Source organism: Zeus faber (genome assembly GCF_960531495.2).
Source record: "Zeus faber genome assembly, chromosome: 18".
In the NCBI taxonomy this organism is placed as follows: domain Eukaryota; kingdom Metazoa; phylum Chordata; class Actinopteri; order Zeiformes; family Zeidae; genus Zeus; species Zeus faber.
In genome coordinates, this window is record NC_137210.1 from 377,140 (window position 1) to 400,803 (window position 23,664).

The following is a 23,664-nucleotide window of genomic DNA, read 5'->3' on the forward strand; positions in this document are numbered from 1 at the left end:
CAACCAAAATGCAACAGGTATGCAGCCACTCTGACCAAATAACCTAGCTCCTCCAGTGCATATATGTATGAACATATTTATATGTATATGACAAATAAACATCTTGAATCTTGAATCTAGACCCGGGTAAGGTGTTGCTGCTCAACCAGACCATCTCTACACCACGTACTAACACGAGTTACAATTTTCAGAGTTTCCAATGAACGCAGCACAGCGCAAATCCTGCACGAAGCAACCACTTCTCACCAATGGAGTCTACACTGCCCACCTCGCACAATGTTAATGCACCCCAAAAGACCCAACCTGTACATATATAACAAATTGGTATAATATCACAAAGCGCCCCGCTCCACAAACCAATCACGGTACAGCAATGTTCTGTGACTTCTGGAAAAAAGGTCAATGTTTTTTCACTAATTGCCATGCACCAGACACGTTTAGCCCGCAAAAAAATCCTAAAGAGAAAAATTATTAAAATCGGAACAAAAAACAATAGAGTTGTACCCCATCAGCATGCATAAGTGCATACATGTGCGCGTACATGATCGTGCGGTAAACTTAAGGGTCACGGTTTGGGGGTTTGAAAATTTGGTCACCCTAACCAATGTGGCTTTCAGAATGTGAAGAACCGCTGGTAAAATAATGTTCGATACTTTATGACCTAAATTATTATTATTAGTTATAGAGGTAATGTACAGTGGTGCAAAAAAGTATTTAGTCAGCCACCAATTGTGCAAGTTCTCCCACTTAAAAAGATGAGAGAGGCCTGTTATTTTCATCAAAGGTAACTCAACTATGAGAGACAAAACGAGAAAAAAAATAATCCAGAAAATCACATTGTCTGATTTTTAAAGAATTTATTTGCAAATTATGGTGGAAAATAAGTATTTGGTCAATAACAAAAGTTCATCTCAAAACTTTGTTATATACCCTTTGTTTGCAATAACAGAGGTCAAACTTTTTCTGTAAGTCTTCACAAGGTTTTCACACACTGTTGCTGGTACTTTGGCCCATTCCTCCATGCAGATCTCCTCTAGAGCAGTGATGTTTTGGGGCTGTCGCTGGGCAACACGGACTTTCAGCTCCCTCCAAAGATTTTCTAAGGGGTTGGATCTGGAGACTGGCTAGGCCACTCCAGGACCTTGAAATGCTTCTTACGAAGCCACTACTTCGTTGCCCGGGCGGTGTGTTTGGGATCATTGTCATGCTGAAAGACCCAGCCACGTTTCACCTTCAATGCCCTTGCTGATGGAAGGTTTTCACTCAAAATCTCCCGATACATGGCCCCATTCATTCTTTCCCTTACCCGGATCAGTCGTTCTGGTCCCTTTGCAGAAAAACAGCCCCAAAGCATGATGTTTCCACCCCCATGCTTCACAGTAGGTATGGTGTTCTTTGGATGCAACTCAGCTTTCTTTCTCCTCCAAACACGACAAGTTGAGTTTTTACCAAAAAGTTATATTTTGGTTTCATCTGACATTCTCCCAATCCTCTTCTGGATCATCCAAATGCTCTCTAGCAAACTTCAGACGGGCCTGGACATGTACTGGCTTAATCAGGGGGACACGTCTGGCACTGCAGGATTTGAGTCCCTGGCGGCGTAGTGTGTTACTGATGGTAGCCTTTGTTACTTTGGTCCCAGCTCTCTGCAGGTCATTCACTAGGTCCCCCCGTGTGGTTCTGGGATGTTTGCTCACTGTTCTTGTGATCACTTTGACCCCACGGGTGAGATCTTGCGTGGAGCCCCAGATCGAGGGAGATTATCAGTGGTCTTGTATGTCTTCCATTTTCTAATAATTGCTCCCACAGTTGATTTCTTCACAACAAGCTGCTTACCTATTGCAGATTCAGTCTTCCCAGCCTGGTGCAGGTCTACAATTTTGTTTCTGGTGTCCTTTGACAGCTCTTTGGTCTTGGCCATAGTGGAGTTTGGAGTGTGACTGTTTGAGGTTGTGGACAGGTGTCTTTTATACTGATAACGAGTTCAAACAGGTGCCATTAATACAGGTAACGAGTGGAGGACAGAGGAGCCTCTTAAAGAAAATGGGGATGGTAGCTCAGGCGGTAGAGCTGGTGGTCTAGTGATCTAAAGGTTGCTGGTTCAATCCCAGGCTCCTCCTGCTAGCATGCTGTAGTGTCCTTGAGCAAGACACTTAACCCCTAATTGCTCCTGATGGCTGCGTCCGTCGGTGTTTGAACAATTGTAAGTCGCTTTGGATAAAAGCGTCTGCTAAATGACTAAATGTAAATGTAATGTAATGAAAAAGTTGCAGGTCTGTGAAAGCCAGAAATCTTGCTTGTTTGTAGGTGACCAAATACTTATTTTACCGAGGAATTTACCAATTAATTCATTAAAAATCCTACAATGTGATTTCCTGGATTCTTTCCCCCCATTCTGTCTCTCATAGTCAAAGTGTACCTATGATGAAAATTACAGGCCTATCTCATCTTTTTAAGTGGGAGAACTTGCACAATTGGTGGCTGACTAAATACTTTTTTGCCCCACTGTATGTGGATATATGTCAATAGTTCCCTCTTGTGTTTGTTTTGTGCTACACAATTATAGATCTATATCTATCTGCTGTCTATTACTGCAGATATTATTGCAGATTGGCCTCCGCCTGTCTACTTGCATATTAATGCAGATAAAGCACAAAAGCTCATTGATCCTATTATAAAATCTGCCTTGTTGAAATTCAAATCACATATTCAAATTGCTTTACAATGGTATTCATTTCACTTTAAACAATATAATGCATTAAAAGGTTGCAATGTCCATTGCAAACCAGAAGATTCTTCAGAAAGACTGGTGTTTTTTATTTACTTGTCATATTTATGTGCATGCTTATTGTTGAATAAGTAACCCATTATTGTATGATTTTTGTGCCATCAGCTTTTCGATTCAAAATATGAATATTCTGGAAGAGAGCTCACTTTCATCATGGTATAAATAGATATATCGAGATATAGATATCTATCGAGGATAGTATAGCATCGACCACGGTCTAGCCATTTGCCATTTAGCTTGCTGACAGGAGCCTAAGCTCCTCTGTTTCTGGGATCCATAAAAAGCCTGCCTGCGTCCCAAAATTAAGCCCATCGCGAACATGGGAGAAGAAGGCCTCTGGGTGACATGAGGTGCAGGGGGTGACGCAGGGTCTGTCGGATGCTGAGTCGTCGTGGATGTGTTTGGGCAGGATCCCGCCCCTTTGGAGGAGAATTCTAGAGTGGAGGAAAGGTTTAGGAACATTTACAATTGACACATACAGGTACATTTTCTTGGCAGTATGAAAGAAAATCAATGGGCCTCATTCATGAATATGTGTGGAGAAATTTTCTTACATTTTGGAAAAAGTGCTGGATTATAGGGGGTGGAAAGTCAGTGCGGGATCATGACACGTGCATACCGGACACATTTGTTCTTAAACATGTGCGTATGTTGATAAATCTGGATCATTCTATGTGTACAGGCGTGTGCTTGAGACTGCTCATTAGCATAAGGCACGCCTCCATTTCTCCGTATAAGGAACTTCCTGGTTCCGGCACAGACGTAAACGAAGAGGCAGAGCCGACTCTACTGCGCATGTCTGCTGGGGCTGCCGGAGGTTTGCGCTGCAGTACCAGAGCCAGTAGATGCCGTTTTCTCTGGAGGATCGCACCTCAATGGCTTAAACAAAAACAGCAGATTTAAATAAAAGTTGTTTTTTCTATTTATTTATTGCATGGTGGCTGTACGGTGCTAGTAGGGAGGAGGTCAATGGTAAATTTGGAAATGGTTGTCTCATGTAAATACGAATAATTAATAATATAAGAAGGGCTTCTCTGGCCAGTGGAAACCAGGTGGTGAGCCATTGATCACTTAGTTAACAGATCATTGATCACTACCAGGAAACAGATCTCTAGATGCACTCTCTCTCGAAGGCGCATATCAAATACACTTAAATATATCCATAAAGAGAAATAATCCATTGTCAAACCAGCTTGGAGATTAATATGACTGCTTTATAGCTGGTGTGAAGTTAACCAACTGCACATACAGCAGAGTTGATGTCACTTAGGCCTACATGTAGTTAAAGTTTGTGAATATAATTTTCCAGGACTCTGACGCATGGTACGCTTGGTTCTAGGAAGTTCTAAAGTAATAACAAATTCAAGTAAGATGATATTGTTCAATCCTGAATTTTCGCTTAAACCATGCAAATGCAAGATTTAAGCATAAGCTTGTGAATAAGGAGAAGCAGCTGCCAGAAAGGTCAACAATAGCGTTGATTGAACCAAAGCTAGAAATTACATAGTTCCTTCAGTTGGTTGTAGCAGCACTACAAAGTCTCGTCCCGATGAGCTTTGGTGTTTCTGTCTATACCTGGTTGCGAAGCGAAGGTTGATGTGGGGTCTCGCAGAGTGTGGGTCAGAAACGCATCCCGGATGGATGCTCTGGAAGGCCAAAGCCTGCCCTCTCTCCAGGGTGAAGCAACATGCTCCCACCGAGGGTCCAGTCACCACGACAATGTCTCCCAGCCTGCAACCAAATTCCCTTACCATGGCACTGACTGTAACCATGGCAACCCCCATCAAGGTTCCTTTCCAGCCTGAGAAGTACATAGTGGGAAAGCAGAAGGAATGTAATAAACCCTTTGTCTCTTACGCCATCCATACATTTTTAAAACTTTATGGAAGTAAACTAGTGACAATCCTATTTTTCCTTGTTTTCTAACTTTCCCATGTCGTTAGTGATCACGTAGAATGAATTTCTGCTATTGCAACTGAAGAGAACCTTTGGTTGTTTTGATTATTTGTAAAGTCAGCTCTGTTCAATTCAGTAGTGAAATTATCCTCTTACTTCATGTTAAATATATTTCATTGTAGTATTACATTCCTTTACTTTCATGTGAATTGATGTGTACATGATTGTTTGAATACAGCTGTGATGGAAACTGCTGTAGTGTATCATTTCAATCCTTTAGGGTCCATAAATGGATTTATTGTGAATTTAGAATGAATTGCAAATGGATAATGTTGTGATGGTTTATATTTTTGGTTATCTTGGTTGTTTATTTGTCATGGCACAATCAAGATGATTGATGTAATCAGGTCACAAGGATATGGGCAGAGACATTAGTTGATATATATCATCTGTTAACCTGCATGGCTTGTGTGGACAGGGAGAGTTGGAGTGGGTTGGCGTATTTTTTGTTGACTTCTGTTTTTGTCTATGGTTATTGATAATTTGAGTATATTTTCTGCATGTTATACCTAGTTGATTTGTTAACTTTTTAAAAGATACAAAAACTATACTAACTAACTACTAAAATATTTTGATCTCTGCAAATCTTTTTTCGTAACGTATCAGACAATCAGCAAACAAGGCCCTACCTCAGTCTCTCAGCGACCTTTTATTTTGTTTCCAGTAGTGGCTACATTTTCGTCAACAAAAAAACAGGCATTAAAAGAAACATCCTCGGATGACACATGCGATCAAGCATCAAATGGTTTGGGATTCAAATAATCAATCCTCAGAGGGCTGAAGACTGAAGGAGGCTGTCAAATATCACAACTGTGGTAGCTACCGTCAAAGCCAAGCCATAGAAGCCAGTTAGGCTTACTGATGCACAATAAGCTCTGTATTAATGATAGGAATGAGGCTTGCATAATGACTGCTGCTCATCCATTGGGAAAGATTGGGTGATTGATTACCGGTTGTGAGTTGGTGAAGAGTGCTGGCATTAAACCTGCTTGTAGTGAGTCCTGGTGCTGCAGTACCTCCATGCGGTCAGATAAAGAATCTCCACTTCATCTCTTGGAATTTGCCGCCGCGATGCTGATGTGAAAATGTGATGTTTGCTGGATGAAGTTCCTTTAGGTCCGTGGATGTGTTTTAAATACACAAATAGAGATTCAAAAGAAAATAAAAAGAAATTAAAATAATTAAAAAAAATAAAATTAAAAATTAAGAATTAAAAAAAATTGTCAAACAAATGCCGGTGTTGCAAGTTTGGAAATGTCGTGAAAAAGTGTGGAAAAAGAGAAACTAAACTCACTGCAAAGGCCTTTGTGAATAAAACTGAAAGGCTTCAAAGGGAATATAAAATGACTGTGAATAAAATAAAAGGACTCATACCACAAAGGAAATGGTTAAAAAAGGAAAATGTCTCAAATATACAACCCCTTTTGGAAAGTTTTGTGAAAATGCCACCACATTACATAAGGGTGGCATAATTACTCTGTTTATCCCAGAGGATAAACAGAGTTTACCAGCATTGTGGAATACAGCAACACATTTAAGGGGGATGTTGAACAGTGGTTGAGTGAATCAAAGGAACCATGACAGTCGTGTTCAATCCGATACTTTTGGAATGAATGAACAGATCTCTCTTCTTCCAATAGCTGATGATCCTCAACTACAAATGCAGGCCGCATCCAAAATCCTGATGGATGACTTGCAAGGTGATGTAAACCCAAGCGATAGTGTGTCAAATGTGGGAAGCAGAGTATCCAGATCACAAAACCCTGCAACAGGAAGAAGGTCTGCTGCTTCTAGTATTTCTTCTGAACGTCTTCGAGCTGAAGCTGACTTGGCAGTGTTAAAGATAAGACAACAATTATTAAAGGAAAACAGAGGAGAGGAGGAGGAACGGCTACATAAAAGGAAGGAGCAGCTTCAAATGGATGAGGAAATGGCAGCACAAATGGCTAAACTGAATGTGTTCAGATCTCAGAGCACCCTAAGTGGAAAAAACTCAATAAGAAAGCATTCAGAAGGAATTAACTCTTGTTTGGGAAAAAGACAGAAAAATCACAAACCCTCAGCACTAAGGCCAATCCATTTGAAGCGTACATGTCACAAAGGGAAATGAAACATGGCCACCTGGCTGCAGGAACCAAGGTTGAGGAGAAAAATCTATTTGTGTTAATTCATTCAGAGACCATGTCAGTTAGATGCCATGAACCCGAGCAACATTTAGTGTGTCACAATGCTCAAGAAAGTACACAAATGCAATATGGAGATGCTTCAAATGAAAATATTGGTGAGAAAGCAAAATGAAATAACTACACTGTTGATACAGCAGCAATGTATCTTATACTTGCCAAAGAGAGCGATAACAATCTTCAATGGTGTCCCATTAAAATATCATAAGTTTATGAAGGCTTTTGAGAATGGTGTGGAAAAGAACACTGGGAGTCATTGTGACGACTGTATTTCCTGCAGCAGTATACTAAGGGTAATCCCAAGGACCTTGTTAAAAGCTACCAGCACATCGATTCTGAGAGGGGATATGCCAAGGCTAAGGCGTTATTACAGGAGCAATTTGGAAATATGCAGGAGGTTGCATCTGCATATATGGGCTCTTTCATGGCCTTCCATCAAAACTGAAGATGTAAAAGCTCTTCAACATTATAGCTTTTTCCTCAGAGACTGCTGTAATGCCATGGAAGAGGTACAATATCTGCATGAGCTAGACATGCCTGCTAATATGCTGACTATTGTAAGGAAGTTGCCTTAAAAATTCAGAGACAAGTGGAGAACTGTATCCTGTGAACTGCAGGAAAGGTGCCGCAACAGAGCTAAATTTATTGACATCACTAATTTTGTTGAGAGACAAGTGAGTATCTTTACCCAGTGTTTGGAAAGATTCAGGATGATCCACCGCTGACAACAAATAAAGTTTTAAGCAAACATAATCCACAACCTCGTTCTGGAATTAAAGGAACTAGCTTTGCCACTACTGTAGTACTGTACTCGACCTGGAACCAAAGGGAAGGAACATATTCAAACAACAAGGAAGATAAGTCTTTACTGTGGAGAAGGACATTGGAGTTGTGTCCCCAGTTGGGGAAAAGAGCTCATAATGAGAAGATAGGCTTCTTGGGGGAGAATGGTGTTTGTTTCGGCTGTTAATGTATAGAACACATCAGCAAAGTTTGCAGAAAATGGATTTCCTGTCCACGTGGTCTCAAAAATGCAACCATACTTCACATTCCTCCAAAGGAAAATCAGAAAGACTGATCAAGCTGAGAAGAAATCAGAGGAGTCAGGGGACAGCACTCTGGTGTTGAGTTGTCTTACTGGGACTGGTTATCACGACTGTAAACTTCTAGGCTAGGGTGGCTCCATTAAAGTCTGTTACCATCTGTCACGACCAGAACTAGGAGGGACCCAAACGCACGACACAGGGAGACGGGAGGCAGGGATGTTTATTAACCGGGACGGTGGAGCTTGCCGGGGGGACCCGGTCGGGTGGGGATGGAGCCGGTCAGGGCAGGGATGGTGATGACCAGGAGATGGGGTCCAGGATCCGGGTGGAGAGACGGGGAACCAGGCTGGATGGAGATGGACGGAGAGCCTTGGTCGACGAGCGGAGACAGGCAGGTAAACCGGGCTGGCTGGACTTGGAGAGACAGACTGGGTCGACGAGAGGAGACAAGCAGGTAAGGGGAAGGCGAGACAACAAGACATAAACTAGGAACTAGGAACTAGGAACTAGGAACTAGGAACTAGAAAGGGAGCCAATAGCAATACAACTCGGGGAAAGCTAGTTGACGGTCTGGCAAGGAATGGCTAGGAAGCTGGGGCTAAATACTGTGTGGGTAATTGATCCCAGGTGTGTGCAATTGGGCCTGAGTAGGGAGCTGCAGATGGGGCAAGGGCGGCCTCTAGTGGCGCTGGGAGGCCGTGGGCCTAACACCATCCCCTGAATGAAACTCACTGCTGCCACCATGGCAATTTGCATTGATGTCTTGTGGAGGAAAGAACTGCACATGCATCTTCAACAATGTGTTTTGGAAAGACAGTGCTTCTGTGCTCAAATAGATCAGAAACAAGAGTTCCAGATTCAGAGTCTTCCTTGCCAATCGAGTCTCAGAAATTCGCAAGACCTCACAACCCTCTCAATGGAGGCATGTTGGGACTGCAAGCAACCCAGCTGATGTTACCTCTAGAGGCGTGAAGGTGGATGCATTTCTAAGATGGGTGTCAGGGCCTCATTTTCTCCATCAACCTGAGAGTGAGTGGCCTGTCAATCCCAAAAATGTTCATCAACTTCCATCAGATGACCCTGAGGTGAAGAAAGCTGCTGCAGTGAATGCTGTTCATGCCAGAGAGGAGGTAGATGCAGTGACACGCATGCTCCAGTAGTTTGACTCTTGGATCCATCTGAGAAAGTCTGTGGCATGGATCTTGAGATTTAAGACCTGGCTCTTGTCTCTGTGTCAGAGGGGGAGACAACTGAGCATAGTTCTTTAACAGTCTGACTTAGTTGTGGAACAATGATGATGTTCATGAGAGAAGGATATGTACAATTTCAAGGGGAAGACTGTTTCAAGTTGTCTATCAGTGGGGGAGTTTAAGAATGCAGTACTAGAGATCATCAAGTTCAGCCAAAGGAAGAGGTTTCCAGAAGAATTCTCCAGGCTGCAAAAGTGTGAAGAGGCTCTGGTGGACCAAGGGGGCGGGGGCAAGTCACCGCTGCAGACAGGCCGCTCAGCTGCTGGGGATCAGCCTACTCAGCCGAGGGACTCTGCTGATTGGCCTGATCCCCAAAACAGGAAGGTATAACTGTGTGTGTGTGTTCCCGCAGTAGGATCGGCGTGCAGGCGAGTCAGCCTGATTCGCATGGACAATTTATATACATTGGCTTGCAAGCCCTGAGTTGTTCCTTTTGGCCTACGAGCCACCGTTTGATTTTAAGACTTATCAGAGACTTATCAATAAACACGCCAACCGGCTCTGTTTTGCCTCCGCCTGCCTCCTCTTCCTCATTCCCTGGCCCTGAGGCAGAACACACCTCCACAAGTGGCACCTGAGCACGAACATGGAGCAGCGCGAGGCAGAATCCCGGACACCCTCCCCCATGGAACAGATGGTGGCGGCCCTCGCCACAATGCAGGAACAACAACAAGCCCTGCAGTTCCAGGAGATGGCGAGGGCCCACGAGCGGGACAAGGGGGTGCTCTGGGAAAGCCAGCAGGCAATACAGATCCCCTTCGGGAGCGCACCAGAAACGGCGAGGAATGACCACTGCCCCCCCCCCCACAGGCGTTCCTCGCCAACTTTGAACAAATGGCCGAGGCGGCCAGATGGACAGACGGCGAGCAGGTGTGGCGGCCCGTTCCCTGGTGCCCAGCTGGTGGCGCATGCCCTGTCACTGGAGCAGCGAATGAGCTACGCTGTCGTCCGGAGGGCAGTGATGGAACGGGTCGGGAGAGCACCTGAGGGCCACTGCCTGCGCCTCCGGTCCCTTCCTTATGACACCGCGGGCCAGTCCTTCCTGCACGCCCAGCAACTCCTGAACGTGGCCCAGCGGTAGGTCAGACGGGAGGAGCGCTCCCCGCACAGGATAGTCGAGGCGGTGGCCACCAAGCAGTTCGTGAACAATCTCCCGGGCCGCGCCGCAGGCTGGGTGAGATGCCACCGTCAAGCCTCCTTCCAATCCGCCATAGCCCTCGCGTGGCCTATGCCCATACGAGCCTACAGCACCAGACCAGAGAGGTGCCCACCGAGGGACTTGAGCCAGGACGGGGCGCGGGAACCGACGAGGTACTGGCCAATACCAGCACCGCAGACCTGGCAGCCATCACCAGCCTCCCTTCCAGACCCCCAGTGAGGGCCAACCTCCCATCCCTTCACCCAACAGAGGAGGGAGACCACCTCCTACTCCGATCCACCCTCCTGATCCCTCATGAGCAGTGCGGCCTCGGGACCACCAAGCGCTGGGCAGACACCTGGGCAAGTATGCTGGCGATGCAGAAGACCCGACCACGACTTCCAGGACTGCCCAATTATGGAGGTTGGTCAGGTTGTTCCGGTCACCGGTCCGCCAAATCCCTCCCCCAGTTGAGAAGGGGCCTACCGTGTGCCGGTAAGGTTACAAAGGGGTAGACATCAGGCTTTGCTGGAGTCGGGCTCCTCGCAGACAATAATTCAGCAACACCTGGTTCGACCCAGGGCTTTGGTAGAGGCATCTTGGGTGGATATTTGTTGTGTGCATGGAATAGCGGATAGCATCCGATAGTGCGGCTCGAAATTCGCTACAAGGGAAAAAAGCATTTGGTAAAGGCTGAGGTTAGTTCCCGCCTGTCGCACTCCCTGATTTTGGGTACAAATTGGCCGGGTTTTGATGTTCTAATGAAAGAGACAGGGGGATGCACTCATCGTCTGTAGGCATATGTGAGTGTTGCGCGGCGACGTGGCGGTTGCAACGGCAGAGGTCACCAGAGCAGAGGAGGGGGAGCCCCAGGTGGGAATTCCCCCGGAACCCTCAGTCCATCCCATGGAGGACTTTGCTCTGGAACAACTGCGAGACAAAACGCTTCGAGGGGCCTTTGAGCGGGTAGATAAAACCGATGGCGTGTTAGTGCGTCCAGAGGCTGCGCTCACTCCCCCATATTTTGCGGTGATTAGGGATAGATTATATCGAGTGAACCGTGACGCTCAGTCAGGAGAAGAGGTTACCCAGTTGTAAGTCCCTCAAACCCGTTGGAATTTAGTCTTCCAGGCGGCTCATAACCCAATGGCTGGTCACCTAGGACACGAAAAAACACTTGCGCGGATAATGACCTGTTTCTACTGGCCGGGCATCTGGGCGGACGTGCAGCGGCGCTGTGCTGCCTGTCCCGAGTGTCAGTGGGTGAATCCACCAGCTATTCCCAGAGCACTGTTGAGCCCCCTCCCCTTAGTCGAGACTCCATTTGAGAGATTCGCTATGGATCTCATCAGGCCATTAGACCTTAGTGCTCGGGGCTATCGATTCGTGTTAGTCCTGGTGGACTACGTGACCTGATACCCAGAAGCAGTGCCGGGGCGCAGTATTACGGCCAAAAATGTGGCACAGGCTCTGTTTCAGGTCATCTCCTGGGTCAGGATTCTGAAGGAAATCCTTACCGACCAGGGCACTTTGTTTATATCACGTACACTGCGCGAACTGTATGGGTTACTAGGCGTCCGCTCGATTTGGACTAGCGTTAACCACCCGCTGACAGATGGCCTGGTCGAGCGCTTCAACAACAACCGAAATTCGGATACATGGCTGACATGGTTGTTTGCGGTGTGGGCTGTTCCCCAGTCCTCCACGTGGGGGGTGCTTGACTTGATTAAGGAAAACTGGCAGGAAGGTCCCAGCACCAGTAAAAATGAGGACCAGTGCGTCTTGGACCTGAGAGCAAAGCTACACACCTTAGGGCAGGAATCACGGGATAACTTGCTCCAGGCCCAGGGACGTCAGCGCCGTCTGTACGACAGGGGGGGTCGGTTAAAACAATTCTCACGGGGAGACAAGGTGTTAGTACTTCTCCCAACATCCAGCTCGAAATTACTGGCAAAGTGGCAAGGTCCGTTTGTGGTCAGACGATGCGTGTGGGAGGTCGATTATGAGGGCAAACGCACAGACAGGGGGGCGTCTGCCCAAATTTACCACCTAAACCTCCTAAAACAATGGAGAGAAGGCGTGCCCGTGGCACTGGACAGCGACAATTGAGAGGGACGAGTTGGGGCCAGAGGTTCCAAAGCCGGCAGATCCCACTGCTGCCCTGTTAAATGACCATCTCTCTCCCGGCCGTAGCGCTGATGTCGCAGAGCTGCAGCAGCGCTTTGCTGACGTGTTCTTTGCCCTGTCCGGCCGTATGCCCCTCATACTCCACCATGTGGACACGACCCCGAAGTGCGCTCTCGGACGTATCGCCTGCCCAAAAAAAAAAACGGAAAATAGTGCAGGCGGAATTAAAGGCTGTGCTGGACATGGGGGTAATAGAGGAATCTACGAGCGAATGGTCCAGCTCCATCGTGCTAGTGGGTAAGCCTCATGGGTCAGTACGGTTCTGCGTAGATTACAGGAAGGTGAACGCGGTGCCAAAGTTTGATGTCTAACCAAAGCCCTGCGTCGACGAGTTTCTCGACCGTTTCTCGATTTGCGGCACTGTCCAGCCCCTTGACCGACTTAGCTCAAAAAGGTGCTCCAGATCCGGTCCAGTGATCAGAGCCGTGCCAACAGGCATTTGTTAAATTAAAGGCAGCTCTCTGTGGGGAGCCTGTACTGCATACCCCTAACTTTGCTCTTCCTTTCTGTCTGCAGACGGACGGGACTGACAGGGGGCTTGGAGCCGTTCTGTTCCAGGAGGTCGAGGGTGTGGAGCGGCCGATGCTGTACCTCAGCTGCAAGCTGGTAGAGCGGGAGACAAGGTACAGCACCGTAGAAAAGGAGTGTTTAGCTATAAAGTGGGTGGTCACAGCCCTCCATCATTACCTCCTGGGTAGGGCCTTCACCCTCTGTTCAGACCACATCCCATTACAATGGCTCCACCACATGAAAGACACCAATAGCGGACTTCCCCCTGGCCAAGCTGCCGCTGCAGACAGGCGGTGCAGTCTCCCAACCCGGGGCCGCTCAGCTGCTGGGGATCAGGCGAATCAGTGGAGTCCCTACGCTGATTAGGCTGATGACCAAAACAGGAAGGAAGGTATAATTGTGTGTGTGTGTGTCCCCGCAGTACAATCTACGTGCAGGCGAGTCAGCCTGAGTGGCAAACGATCAGCAACTGGACAGACAGTGGAACATCAGAAAGCGGTGCATGGACAATTTATATACATTGGCCTGCAAGCCCTGAGTTGTTCCTTTTGGCCCACGAGCCACCGTTTGATTTTAATGAATTATCAATAAACACGCCAATCGGCGCTGTTTTGCCTCCGCCTGCCTCCTCTTCCTCATTCCCTGGCCCTGAGCCCGAACACATCTCCACAGGGGCATAATCACATCTACACACTGCCCTTGATTGAAAAAAGGTGTTCTGAGAGTTGGTGGTCAGCTTAGCAGGTCTTCTATGCCTGCAGAAGCTAAACATCCAATAATACTGGCCAAGGATTTACATATCAGCCATTCTTCTAAGGCACATCCATCCATCAAGAGGTGGGACATGGTGGCTGTAACTACATTTTATCGAAATTGCGTGAATGATATTGGATCCCTGGCGCTAGTACAGCCATTAGGAGAGTTAAATTAAAGTTTGTCATCTGTCGACGGTTGAATGCTCAGCCAATGTCCCAGCAGCTTGCAGACCCACCCTCTGACAGTTACTCCAGATGAACCTCCGTTTACTCGTTTTGGACCTTTCGAGGTGAGGAGCAGAAGGAGTGTAGTGAAGAGGTATGGAGTAATTTTTACCTGCCTGGCCCTATGAGCAATCCACATTGAAGTGGCACCTTCACTGGACATGGACCCATTCATACTGTAAATGCTCTGACGCTTTATATTGAGATGTGGTCAAATTCAGGAACTGCGCTCTGATAAAGGGACGAACTTCATAGGAGCAGAGCGTTAATTGAGAACAGCCATTGAGCAGTGGAATCAGTTACGTATTAATGATGTTCTTCTCCAGAAAGGAATGAAATGGGCTTTTAATCCCCTAACTGGCTCACATCATGGAGGATCTTGGGAGAGGTTAATTAGATCAGTGAGGGAAGTCCTTAATTCCATTTTGAATGTACAAAACTTGGCACTTCATACAATGCTTTCACACAATGCTTTGCCATCATCAATGGCTGTCCAATTACCAAAACATTCATGAATCCTGATGACCTTTGATGCCAAATCACCTGTTACTTGTGAAGACCATACCATCTTTGCCTCCAGGAGACTTCCAGGGGGCGGACATATACACTCACCGGCCACTTTATTAGGTACACCTGTTCAATTACTTGTTAACACAAAGAGCTAATCAGCCGATCACATGGCAGCAACTCATTGCATTTAGGCATTTTGAGGATGACTTGCTGAAGTTCAAACTGAGCATCAGAATGAGGAAGAAAGGGGATTTAAGTGACTTTGAACCTGGCATGGTTGTTGGTGCCAGACGGGCTGGTCTGAGTATTTCAGAAACTGTTGACCTACTGGGATTTTCACACAAAACCATCTCTAGAGTTTATAGAGAATGGTCCGAAAAAGAGAAAATATCCAGTGAGTGGCAGTTGTGTGGACGAAAATGCCTTGTTGATGTCAGAGGTCAGAGGAGAATGGGCAGACTGGTTTGAGACAATAGAAAGGGGACAGTAACTCAAATAACCACTCGTTACAATCAAGCTATGCAGAATACCATCTCTGAACGCACAACACGTCAACCCTTGAAGCAGATGGGCTACAGCAGCAGACCACAGACCACTGGGTGCACAAGCTCACCAAAAATAGACAATAAGGAAATAAGGAAATTGTGCCTGGTCTGATGGTTCTCGATTTCAGCTGCGACATTCAGATGGTAGGGTCAGAATTTGGCGTAAACAAAATGAAAGCATGGATCCATCCTGCCTTGTATCAACAGTTCAGGCTGGTGGTGGTGGTGTAATGGTGTGGGGGATATTTTCTTGGCACACTTTGGTCCCCCTAGTACCAATTCAGCATCCTTAAAACACCACAGCATACCGGAGTATTGTTGCTGACCATGTCCATCCCTTTATGACCACAGTGTACCCATCTTCTGATGGCTACTTCTAGCAGGATAATGCACCATGTCACAAAGCTCAAATCATCTTAAACTGGTTTCTTGAACATGACAATGAGTTCACTGTACTCCAATGGCGAAGTGAAGCGCAACCTTGTCCCTGGAGATATAGTGCTTATAGTGGACAACACGGCACTGCGTAACTCCTGGGTCATGGGAAGAGTCCTGCAAACCTTTTGAGACAGGAGAGGCTTTGTGCGTTAGGTGCGCATCAAAACAAAGGGCAGCTGCCTGGATCAGCCAACAACCAAAGTCTGTCTGCTACAGGAGGCTGAAGCTGGATAAGGAGTGGCTGGTACACATTGTGTACACAGTGTGAACTTTAACCTCTACCTTGATTCTGACTCTGACTGACAGACATGGAGTGATGGAAAAGATCACTCTGACTCAGGCTATGTTTGGGAACCTCATGTCTTACTGACATATGACTCATTTACAGGATGAAGAGAAGGAAAGATGAAAATGTAAATTCAATGTATTGACTTTGATAAGAGCTTGAGCTCCCATTAATTTGTGTAATAAGAGTAATCATTATGTAATAACCTAATAATTAGGGGCTGAGAGCTGAATTAGGGTAGGAATGGATGGATGAATAGATTTATTGTGATTTTAGGATGAATTGTAAATGGATAATGTTGTGATGGTTTATATTTTTGGTTATTTTGGTTGTTTATTTGTCATGGCACAATCACAGTGATTGATGTAATCAGGTCACATGGATATGGCGTGGACATTAGTTCATATATATCACCTCTTGACCTGCATGGCTGGTGTTGACAGTGAGAGTGGAGTGGGTCACCGCATTTTTTGTTAAATCGCTGTTTTGTATAATATTTACCTTTTTTTTAATGCATTTTGCTTACATGCAATTATGCGTATTTTCTTTAATGGGCTTATTCTTGCCCAGTTTTTAATACATTTCATTATTTTAATGAATGTTTTATTCTACTTTGTCAATGCATTTTTCATTGCTTTGATTGTTGCTGTTTCATGGACTTCTAAGATAAAGCACTTTGAGCTGCATATCGTGTATGAAAGGTGCTATACAAATAAGTGTTATTATTCTAATAATTATTATTGTTATAATTGAAATTCAGTGTCCTCTAGGCTCTACTGTTGGATGAGGAAGGGGGGCTGCACAAGGAGAACTGCCCCCCCCATGTATCCCCAAACCTATTTCAGGTTAATTTGCTCTCGAACGGACAAATGTTCAGCAACAGACAGGAAGAAAGCATGCTATGAAGCCTAAAAACCTGACACTCACCTGCATGAGCAACTCCAATGACCTTTGACACAGGATCAGCAAATAGTAGCGGCATGCAATCAGCACCCGGAGCTGCAATGACAACTCCGGTCTGGTTTGTGACAATTGCATCATAACTCTGTGGCTCCACCATCCCAATAACCCAGACATCGCAGCCATGGTTCACCTGGTACCAACAAGACGGAACAAGAAAACACAACCAAAGGTTTTGAGGATTTTTCAGCATAGGGCAACCGCTCAATAGAGTTGTCATTCAGCCAGGAAGGGCAGAACGAGTGGGAAGAAATGTTTTATTTTTTATTTCATGGTAAGTGTCAGTTCATGCAAGAGTCATCCGGTGCGCCCTGAGAAGGTTGCACGACAATGGCTTTTTGTTTATTATTGTTTGTATTATAATTATTTTTGTACATACTGCACTGTCGCACATACAGTATGATCAACAAGAACCTTTGGATGTTCGGTCATCACTGGACAGAGACTTCTCCATTTACGGGAGAATGTGCTGCGATTCTTTTGTCCTGCCGCCGATTTGTTCACTAACACGCCGATGGAGGAGAAAGAAAAGAGGCAAACGAGCGGGTATCCGATGCAGATCTGCCGTTACCGAGAATTTTACTTGCAAACGTTCAATCACCAGACCTACCAACCTTCAGAAAATATTTTGAGTACTTCAATAATGTAACGTTTATTTCATATGCTTTCACACCACTTCGCTTTGCAGACGGTCATTTCCCCATAGAAAATCGGCCATGAACAAAACAATACGATCATATATTCGTGAGAAGAATTCCTTAAATGAAAAGACAGATATTTACATTTTGCATCATTCTTTGCCTCATACTGTAGCTTGCTGACTTGGCCTTTCTGAGCAGAGCATCACTGAAGCCTTCTATGTGACAGACAGTCCCCTTTGAAGCCAAGCTCACCTTTGTCACCAAGGCGCTTATAATGTCAGTGATCAGGCTAACACTGTATAGGGTCTTGTTTTTGGTAATGAGACTGAAAACACTCTCACAACCAGCATTGCTATGGAAGACAACCAATATCCCGAGCATGACTTGAAAGGTTGGAGAAGACTTCCTTGACTCCCTTCTTCAACAGGCTAATGTCTCGTCAGGCCTCATCAGTGTGCTGGCTGAGGATGCTGTCCTCAAAGCTGGTGGTTTGATACATTCGCAAGTCATCTTCCACTTGATGCACTGTGACCTCTTCAGGCAGAATAGAAGGAAAGCAGCCGATAAAGAATCGGAGAGAACGGAATGTCTGCCACAACAGGATGCAGCTCATCCCCACATGGGAATTTGAAAACCATGTAGTCAGCTGAAGATGAAAAGAGCTTCCTCACATCTCTAAAGAGTGGTTTCAACTCTAGGTTACTCTGGCTTTGGATAAAGTTTTGGGTTCTTCTTCTTCTGGATACGACTAGATGGAGGCAGGGGCAGCTTTGGTAGGATAGAGTAGGAGAGCTTGGGCTGCACTTGATAGTAGCTGGTGTTGTGGTTAATTAGTAACACCCACATGGAAATAAACGGATTAAATGTTATACTAAACCACCAATACTCAATGTATCTATATATTGAAAAAAAATAAATAAATAAAAAAATAAATAAAAGTATGCTATAAAACCAAAATAGGGAACTTAAGTCTTCTACAAAAACAGGAGGAAAAATGCAGTTGAAACAAAATTCTAAGAACCAGGGAAGTAACCTTCTCAAAAAAAATAGTGAACTCCTGATAACAGGACTGCGAGCTGCGATTGGCTCACCACCACAAAGAATGTGATTGGTTATTTAGCTACCCCAAAAAAATTGTAAAACACTGGTTACAGTATTATTAATGGTTTGCGACGCTGAAAGGGGCAGAACATGTAGTGAAGGGTACATTTCGGATATAAAAGAAGCCCAAATGGTTTGGTTAGTCAGTTGGTTTCACGGAGCCTATTCAAAGTTTATTTCTGAAATTGACTCTCTGATATACAATCAACTTTTTTGCATCAGATTGGGTTCGGTTCCAGTGTTTTTTATTCCAAGTTTTTTGAAGCCAGAATAGATAAAAACATCGTACAGAGATCCAGACTTTTTACTGGCCCGGGCCTGGACCTTTTTTGACCACAACACTGGGTAGGACCAGATGGAGGCTTGGACAGCTTTGGTGGGATAGAGGAGGAGAGCTTGGGCTGCATTGTAGCTGGCATGCTGGTGGAGGGTGTGGCTTTAGGCTTCTGGGTAGGGCCAGGTGGAGGCAATTTGGAGGAATCTGAGGGTTCAGTCTTCTTTTTCATTCCTGCATCCACCTCATTTTCAAAGGAAACAGTAAGAGGATCCCACTGTTGCAGAAAGCAGTTCACACACTAACCCAGAGATAGCCATCTTGTGGGGACCAGCTTGAGGATCTTCCCCACATCTGCATCACGCATGATCTGTATGTTACATAGACTTGATTCAAGATTCAAGATTCAAGATTCAAGATTTTTATTTGTCACATACATATACATACTTTCATACATATATGCAGTGAAATGTAATGAAATGTAATTGACTTTCTTGTGTTGCTTTTGTCCAGATAGTAATAAATGGTGGCAAGAACTTCAAGTCTTCAATGTTCACACTAAGCTGCCTGGATGCCCTCTCTGCAGCTATGTGACTCAGGTAGCAGGTACAACAAACTATGTAGATGTGTGGATTTTGTGCCTTCAAAAAGATGCTTCGTCTTACCCCAAACCTTGCATGACTGCAGGATTGTCAGCTGCAAAGCTGACACAATTTGACCATGGTATGAGTCTCTTCTTCAGGTCACCATCAAGCAATTTAAATATTGCTCTCCCATTAGACTCTCTTGATTCACAAATCTTGAACAACATCACAACTATCCTTTAAAAGACAGCTATCAAAAATCCTAACCACAGCAGATCACCTTCCACCTGGTTCACCAACTGGGGCAACTTGTGGGGAATCAAGCCTGCTCTATCATTGCAGTTTAAACACTGCAAGCACAAGGAGCTGGTAAGGAGCGAAGGACGGGAGTTAAAAGGAACCATGCTTGGTACGAACGACCAATTACACCGGGAGATCAACGATCGATGGAACCGTACCCCATCCTGAAGGAGAACCAGCAGAAGGGTAAAGGAGTATCGCTGGTTGCTGATAAACTATATATAGTTGGTCTGTTATTCCGAGAGCACACCCTGGTTATTCTGATAATTATGTATGTATTTTGGTTATTCTGGTATTTATATACTGCTAGATGTAGAAATTAGCATGCTATGTCAGGATTTATGTTGCTCACTCATCATCTGACCGTTCTAATCCCCCATGCCTACTTCTCTCATCATCTCACCTCCCTAATCCCTCCCCCCCTACTTCTTGCATCACTATCACTTTATTGTCACTCACTATATGTATGTCTAACTCTGCAATGTTCTATGTTTATCTTTGCCTATTTGTCATTTGTTTGTGATGATATGTATCCCTACAAACTTCCTGCAATACTAGGACAGTAAAAAGGAATGTAAAGGAGGAAAACTCAGACTTATCTATGGGAAAACATGGGCACGGTAGTATAGGTATTGCCTTGGATGCAGTGTGCCATCACCCCCTAACTAATTTCAATGACACCCATTAAGTTTGTTCGTTGGAATGTGAGAGGCTTGGGATCACCAGCTAAACGTAGCCAAATCCAAAGTCACCTCACCAGGATGAACACCAGCTTATGTCTACTGCAAGAAACTCACCTCACTGCAGCACCTCAAACTCAAAGCTAAATGGTTGATATTTTCAAAACTCTGAGAATTCTCTTACTCAATTATTATACTGGGAGGAGACTTCAACACAGTACTGAAGTTTAGACCATTCACAAACCAGGAATAATCACAAGTCCAAGCATTTGTCGGACACTATAAACAATATATGAGTGATCTTGCTCTTGGCGATTGTTGCCGATCAAATAATCCACATAAAAGAGAATATACATATTATTCACCACACCACCAAAGCTTCTCTAGAATTGACTTTTTCTCGACAAGTAACTCTTTAATCACTACTCCTGAAATCCACCCAATTGTAATTTCCGATCACAGGCCGATTAGTTTCAACCTCATAAATTAAGCGGTTTAACGTCTCACTTTTGAGAGGTAAAGAATTTAACCATTTATTTTGCAGAGAATGGACTTCCTTCATTGAAATTAATGACTCCAAAAAATGTCACCATCCTTACTCTGGGAAACGTCTCAGGCAGTTCTAAGAGGTAGTATTATTTAATTCTTCACTCACAAGAAAAGGACAAGACAAGGACAAGAATGCCAAAATAAACTCGAACAACGATTAAAAGACTTGCACTCCCAACAAGCCCACTCATTCACTGAGCAAATCCGAAATGAGATCCAGACAGGTACATCTCAACTTGATAATATCATCCCTCAAGACACAATTTGTCATGCAACGTACAAGAGCAAATTATTTTGAATTCAACAACAAATCAGGTAAATTTATTGCCGATCAATTGAAACATGATAGAGAAAAAAACACTTATTACAGCCATCAAATATCCATATAGTAGGAAAACATACTTTGACTTTTCTAGAGAATTTTATAATAATCTATATCACTCAGATAATGAATCAAATACATCAAACATGAACTCATTCCTTCATGATATCGACCTCCCTTAACTTTCGACAAAGCAGGCTTATTAGATCACTTACATTAGATCAACCACTTACTCTTCAATAACTCAGGAAAGCTCTCTTCTCTATGCCCAACAATAAATCACCCAAATAAGATGCCTACCCAGTGGAATTCTATGAGCACCTCTGGCAGATTACATTCCCATTATTCATCAGAATGGTTACAGAGATTCAGTCAACCTCCACCATGCCTCCGCACATGAATACTGCTCTCATTTCAGTTTGCTCAAATCCGATAAGGACCCAACCCTCACCTCCAGTTATAGACCCATAACCCTTATTAATTGTGATTTAAAGATAATTAGTAAAACACTAACCAAGAGAATTGAAAAAGTAATTTCATTTATAATTCTCCTAGACCAAACAGGCTTTGTCAAGGGCAGACACTCATCCAGCAACATGCACCGTTTATTCAGTCTGATCAGCATATCTCAAAGGAACAACTTAAATGCTGTTATTGCCTCTTTAGATGCCGAAAAAGCATTTGACAGAGATAATTGGACATATCTCATTTCAACCCTCAATAAAATTGGCTTTGGAGAGTCACTCATTCAGTGGATCAGAATCCTGTACAACTGTCCATCTGCTTCTGATCTGCAATGCTGTAACCCTGAAACTTCCCTTAACCATCAAAACGGGCAACATTAGTTACCTTGGTATTGATATCTCCACCAATCTGTCAGATTTGTTTACCATTAACTTTACTCCATTGCTCAAATCCATTGAGGAAGACCTCATTTGATGGAACAACCTACCCGTCTCACTAATTGGTAGGATAGCAGCAGTGAAAATGAATATACTACCAAAAATAAACTATATATTTTCAATGACCCCAGTGAAACCAACAGTATATTGGTTTAATCCTCTAAACACAATAAAAAATACATTTTATTGATAAATACAAGAAAACGAGAATTAAACTAGCAGCAATACAGAAAAACAAAGACTGTGGAGGCCTAGCAGCCCCAAACTTTAGATACTACTACCAAGAGAATTATCTTCAATTTATAATTAAATGGTTACAACCAGAGCAACAACCCGGCCATGGATGGCGAGACATTGAACAAACAGAATGTCATGAGTTATCAAAATCTGATCTCCCAGATCAGTATCTCCTCTGTATGTCTCCTCAGTGACCTCTCCTCAGTTGACCCACCACTTAAACACCACCAACCCATTTTGATCGCCTTAACAATTACCAAGAAAATAATATTACTAAATTGGAAAGATAATCTCACCACATCCCAATGGTTACATTCCTTAATAGAATACATTTCAATGGAAAAACTACTGGCAATATCCAAAAACAAGGTTGATTCATTTAATGAAATATGGGCTACTTTTATCACTGACATTACTCCATTATTTAATACTTGAGACTTCCTAAGTTGGGCAATGTCGTGGTGTTTTGGGTCATATGGGGGTTCTTCTGGTCTTGTCGGGGCGCTTGTTGCTGGGGGGGGCGGACTGTGGGTGGAGGGGCAGCCTGCTTCCCTCTGTTCTGTGGTCAGCATGCTCGGCGGCTGGGGACTGACCAGGGGCCCGATAGGGGCGCGGAGCTGGGTGCACCCAGGTACGGGAGGTGGGTGTTCTGTGGCGCGGTTGGAACCGGGGGGGTCTGTTGGGGGGGGGGGGTCCGTGGGTCCGTGGGGCTGCTCCCCGGGCCTGCTGCACCCCTGCATTGATCTGGTTGCACTTCGACTATCTCTCACAGCACGAAAACCGAAACTCAGTACATGCACCACACAATAGGCTGGGGGGCGGCTGGGTGGGCCCCCCACCAACTGGGCCGGAGTCTTGGTGGCTTGCACCTGCTGGCCTAAGGTGTGCTGCAACCTGCCGGGGATGCTGAGAGCGCCACAAGGTGGCTTCCAGAGCCCCTAGGGGGCTGCTTGCTGTTGTGGGTAGGGGAGCAGGGGGCGGCTGTCGGCCTTTGCCCTCACTACACGGCTTCTCTGCGGCGGTAGGCCAGGGTGCTGGGGGTGGTTGAGGGCCCATATATCTGGGGGGCTGACATCCGGGTGCCCAGCGCTGAGCATACTTTGCTACGTGGATGGGCGCTCGGGGCTTGTGGCCGGGTGGGGCGTCTGGTCTGCTGTGATGGGGCGTGGGTGGGCATGGGGGTCTCGACAGCTCACCTGCGGGGGCGGGCGGTTTGTCGGACTGTCGGTTGGGGCCTATGGTCCGTGCCTGGCGCCCGTGCCCCGGGTTCTGCACCTGCGACTTCACACATTTTAGT

At 45.1% G+C, this 23,664-nt stretch overlaps 1 protein-coding gene across 1 annotated transcript in view; it reads right to left on the minus strand.

Moving 5' to 3' along the window:
- Positions 1-3,020: 3,020 nt before the first annotated feature.
- lacc1 (laccase (multicopper oxidoreductase) domain containing 1) overlaps positions 3,021-23,664 on the minus strand; it is a gene marked incomplete at both ends in the record, with an annotated part of 32,837 nt that continues 12,193 nt past the window's right edge. Inside the window, 3 exons of the mRNA XM_080019493.1 lie at positions 3,021-3,222; positions 4,364-4,589; positions 16,745-16,910. Coding sequence (XP_079875619.1) covers positions 3,021-3,222; positions 4,364-4,589; positions 16,745-16,910 — 594 coding nt within the window. The remainder of the gene's footprint in view (positions 3,223-4,363; positions 4,590-16,744; positions 16,911-23,664) is intronic.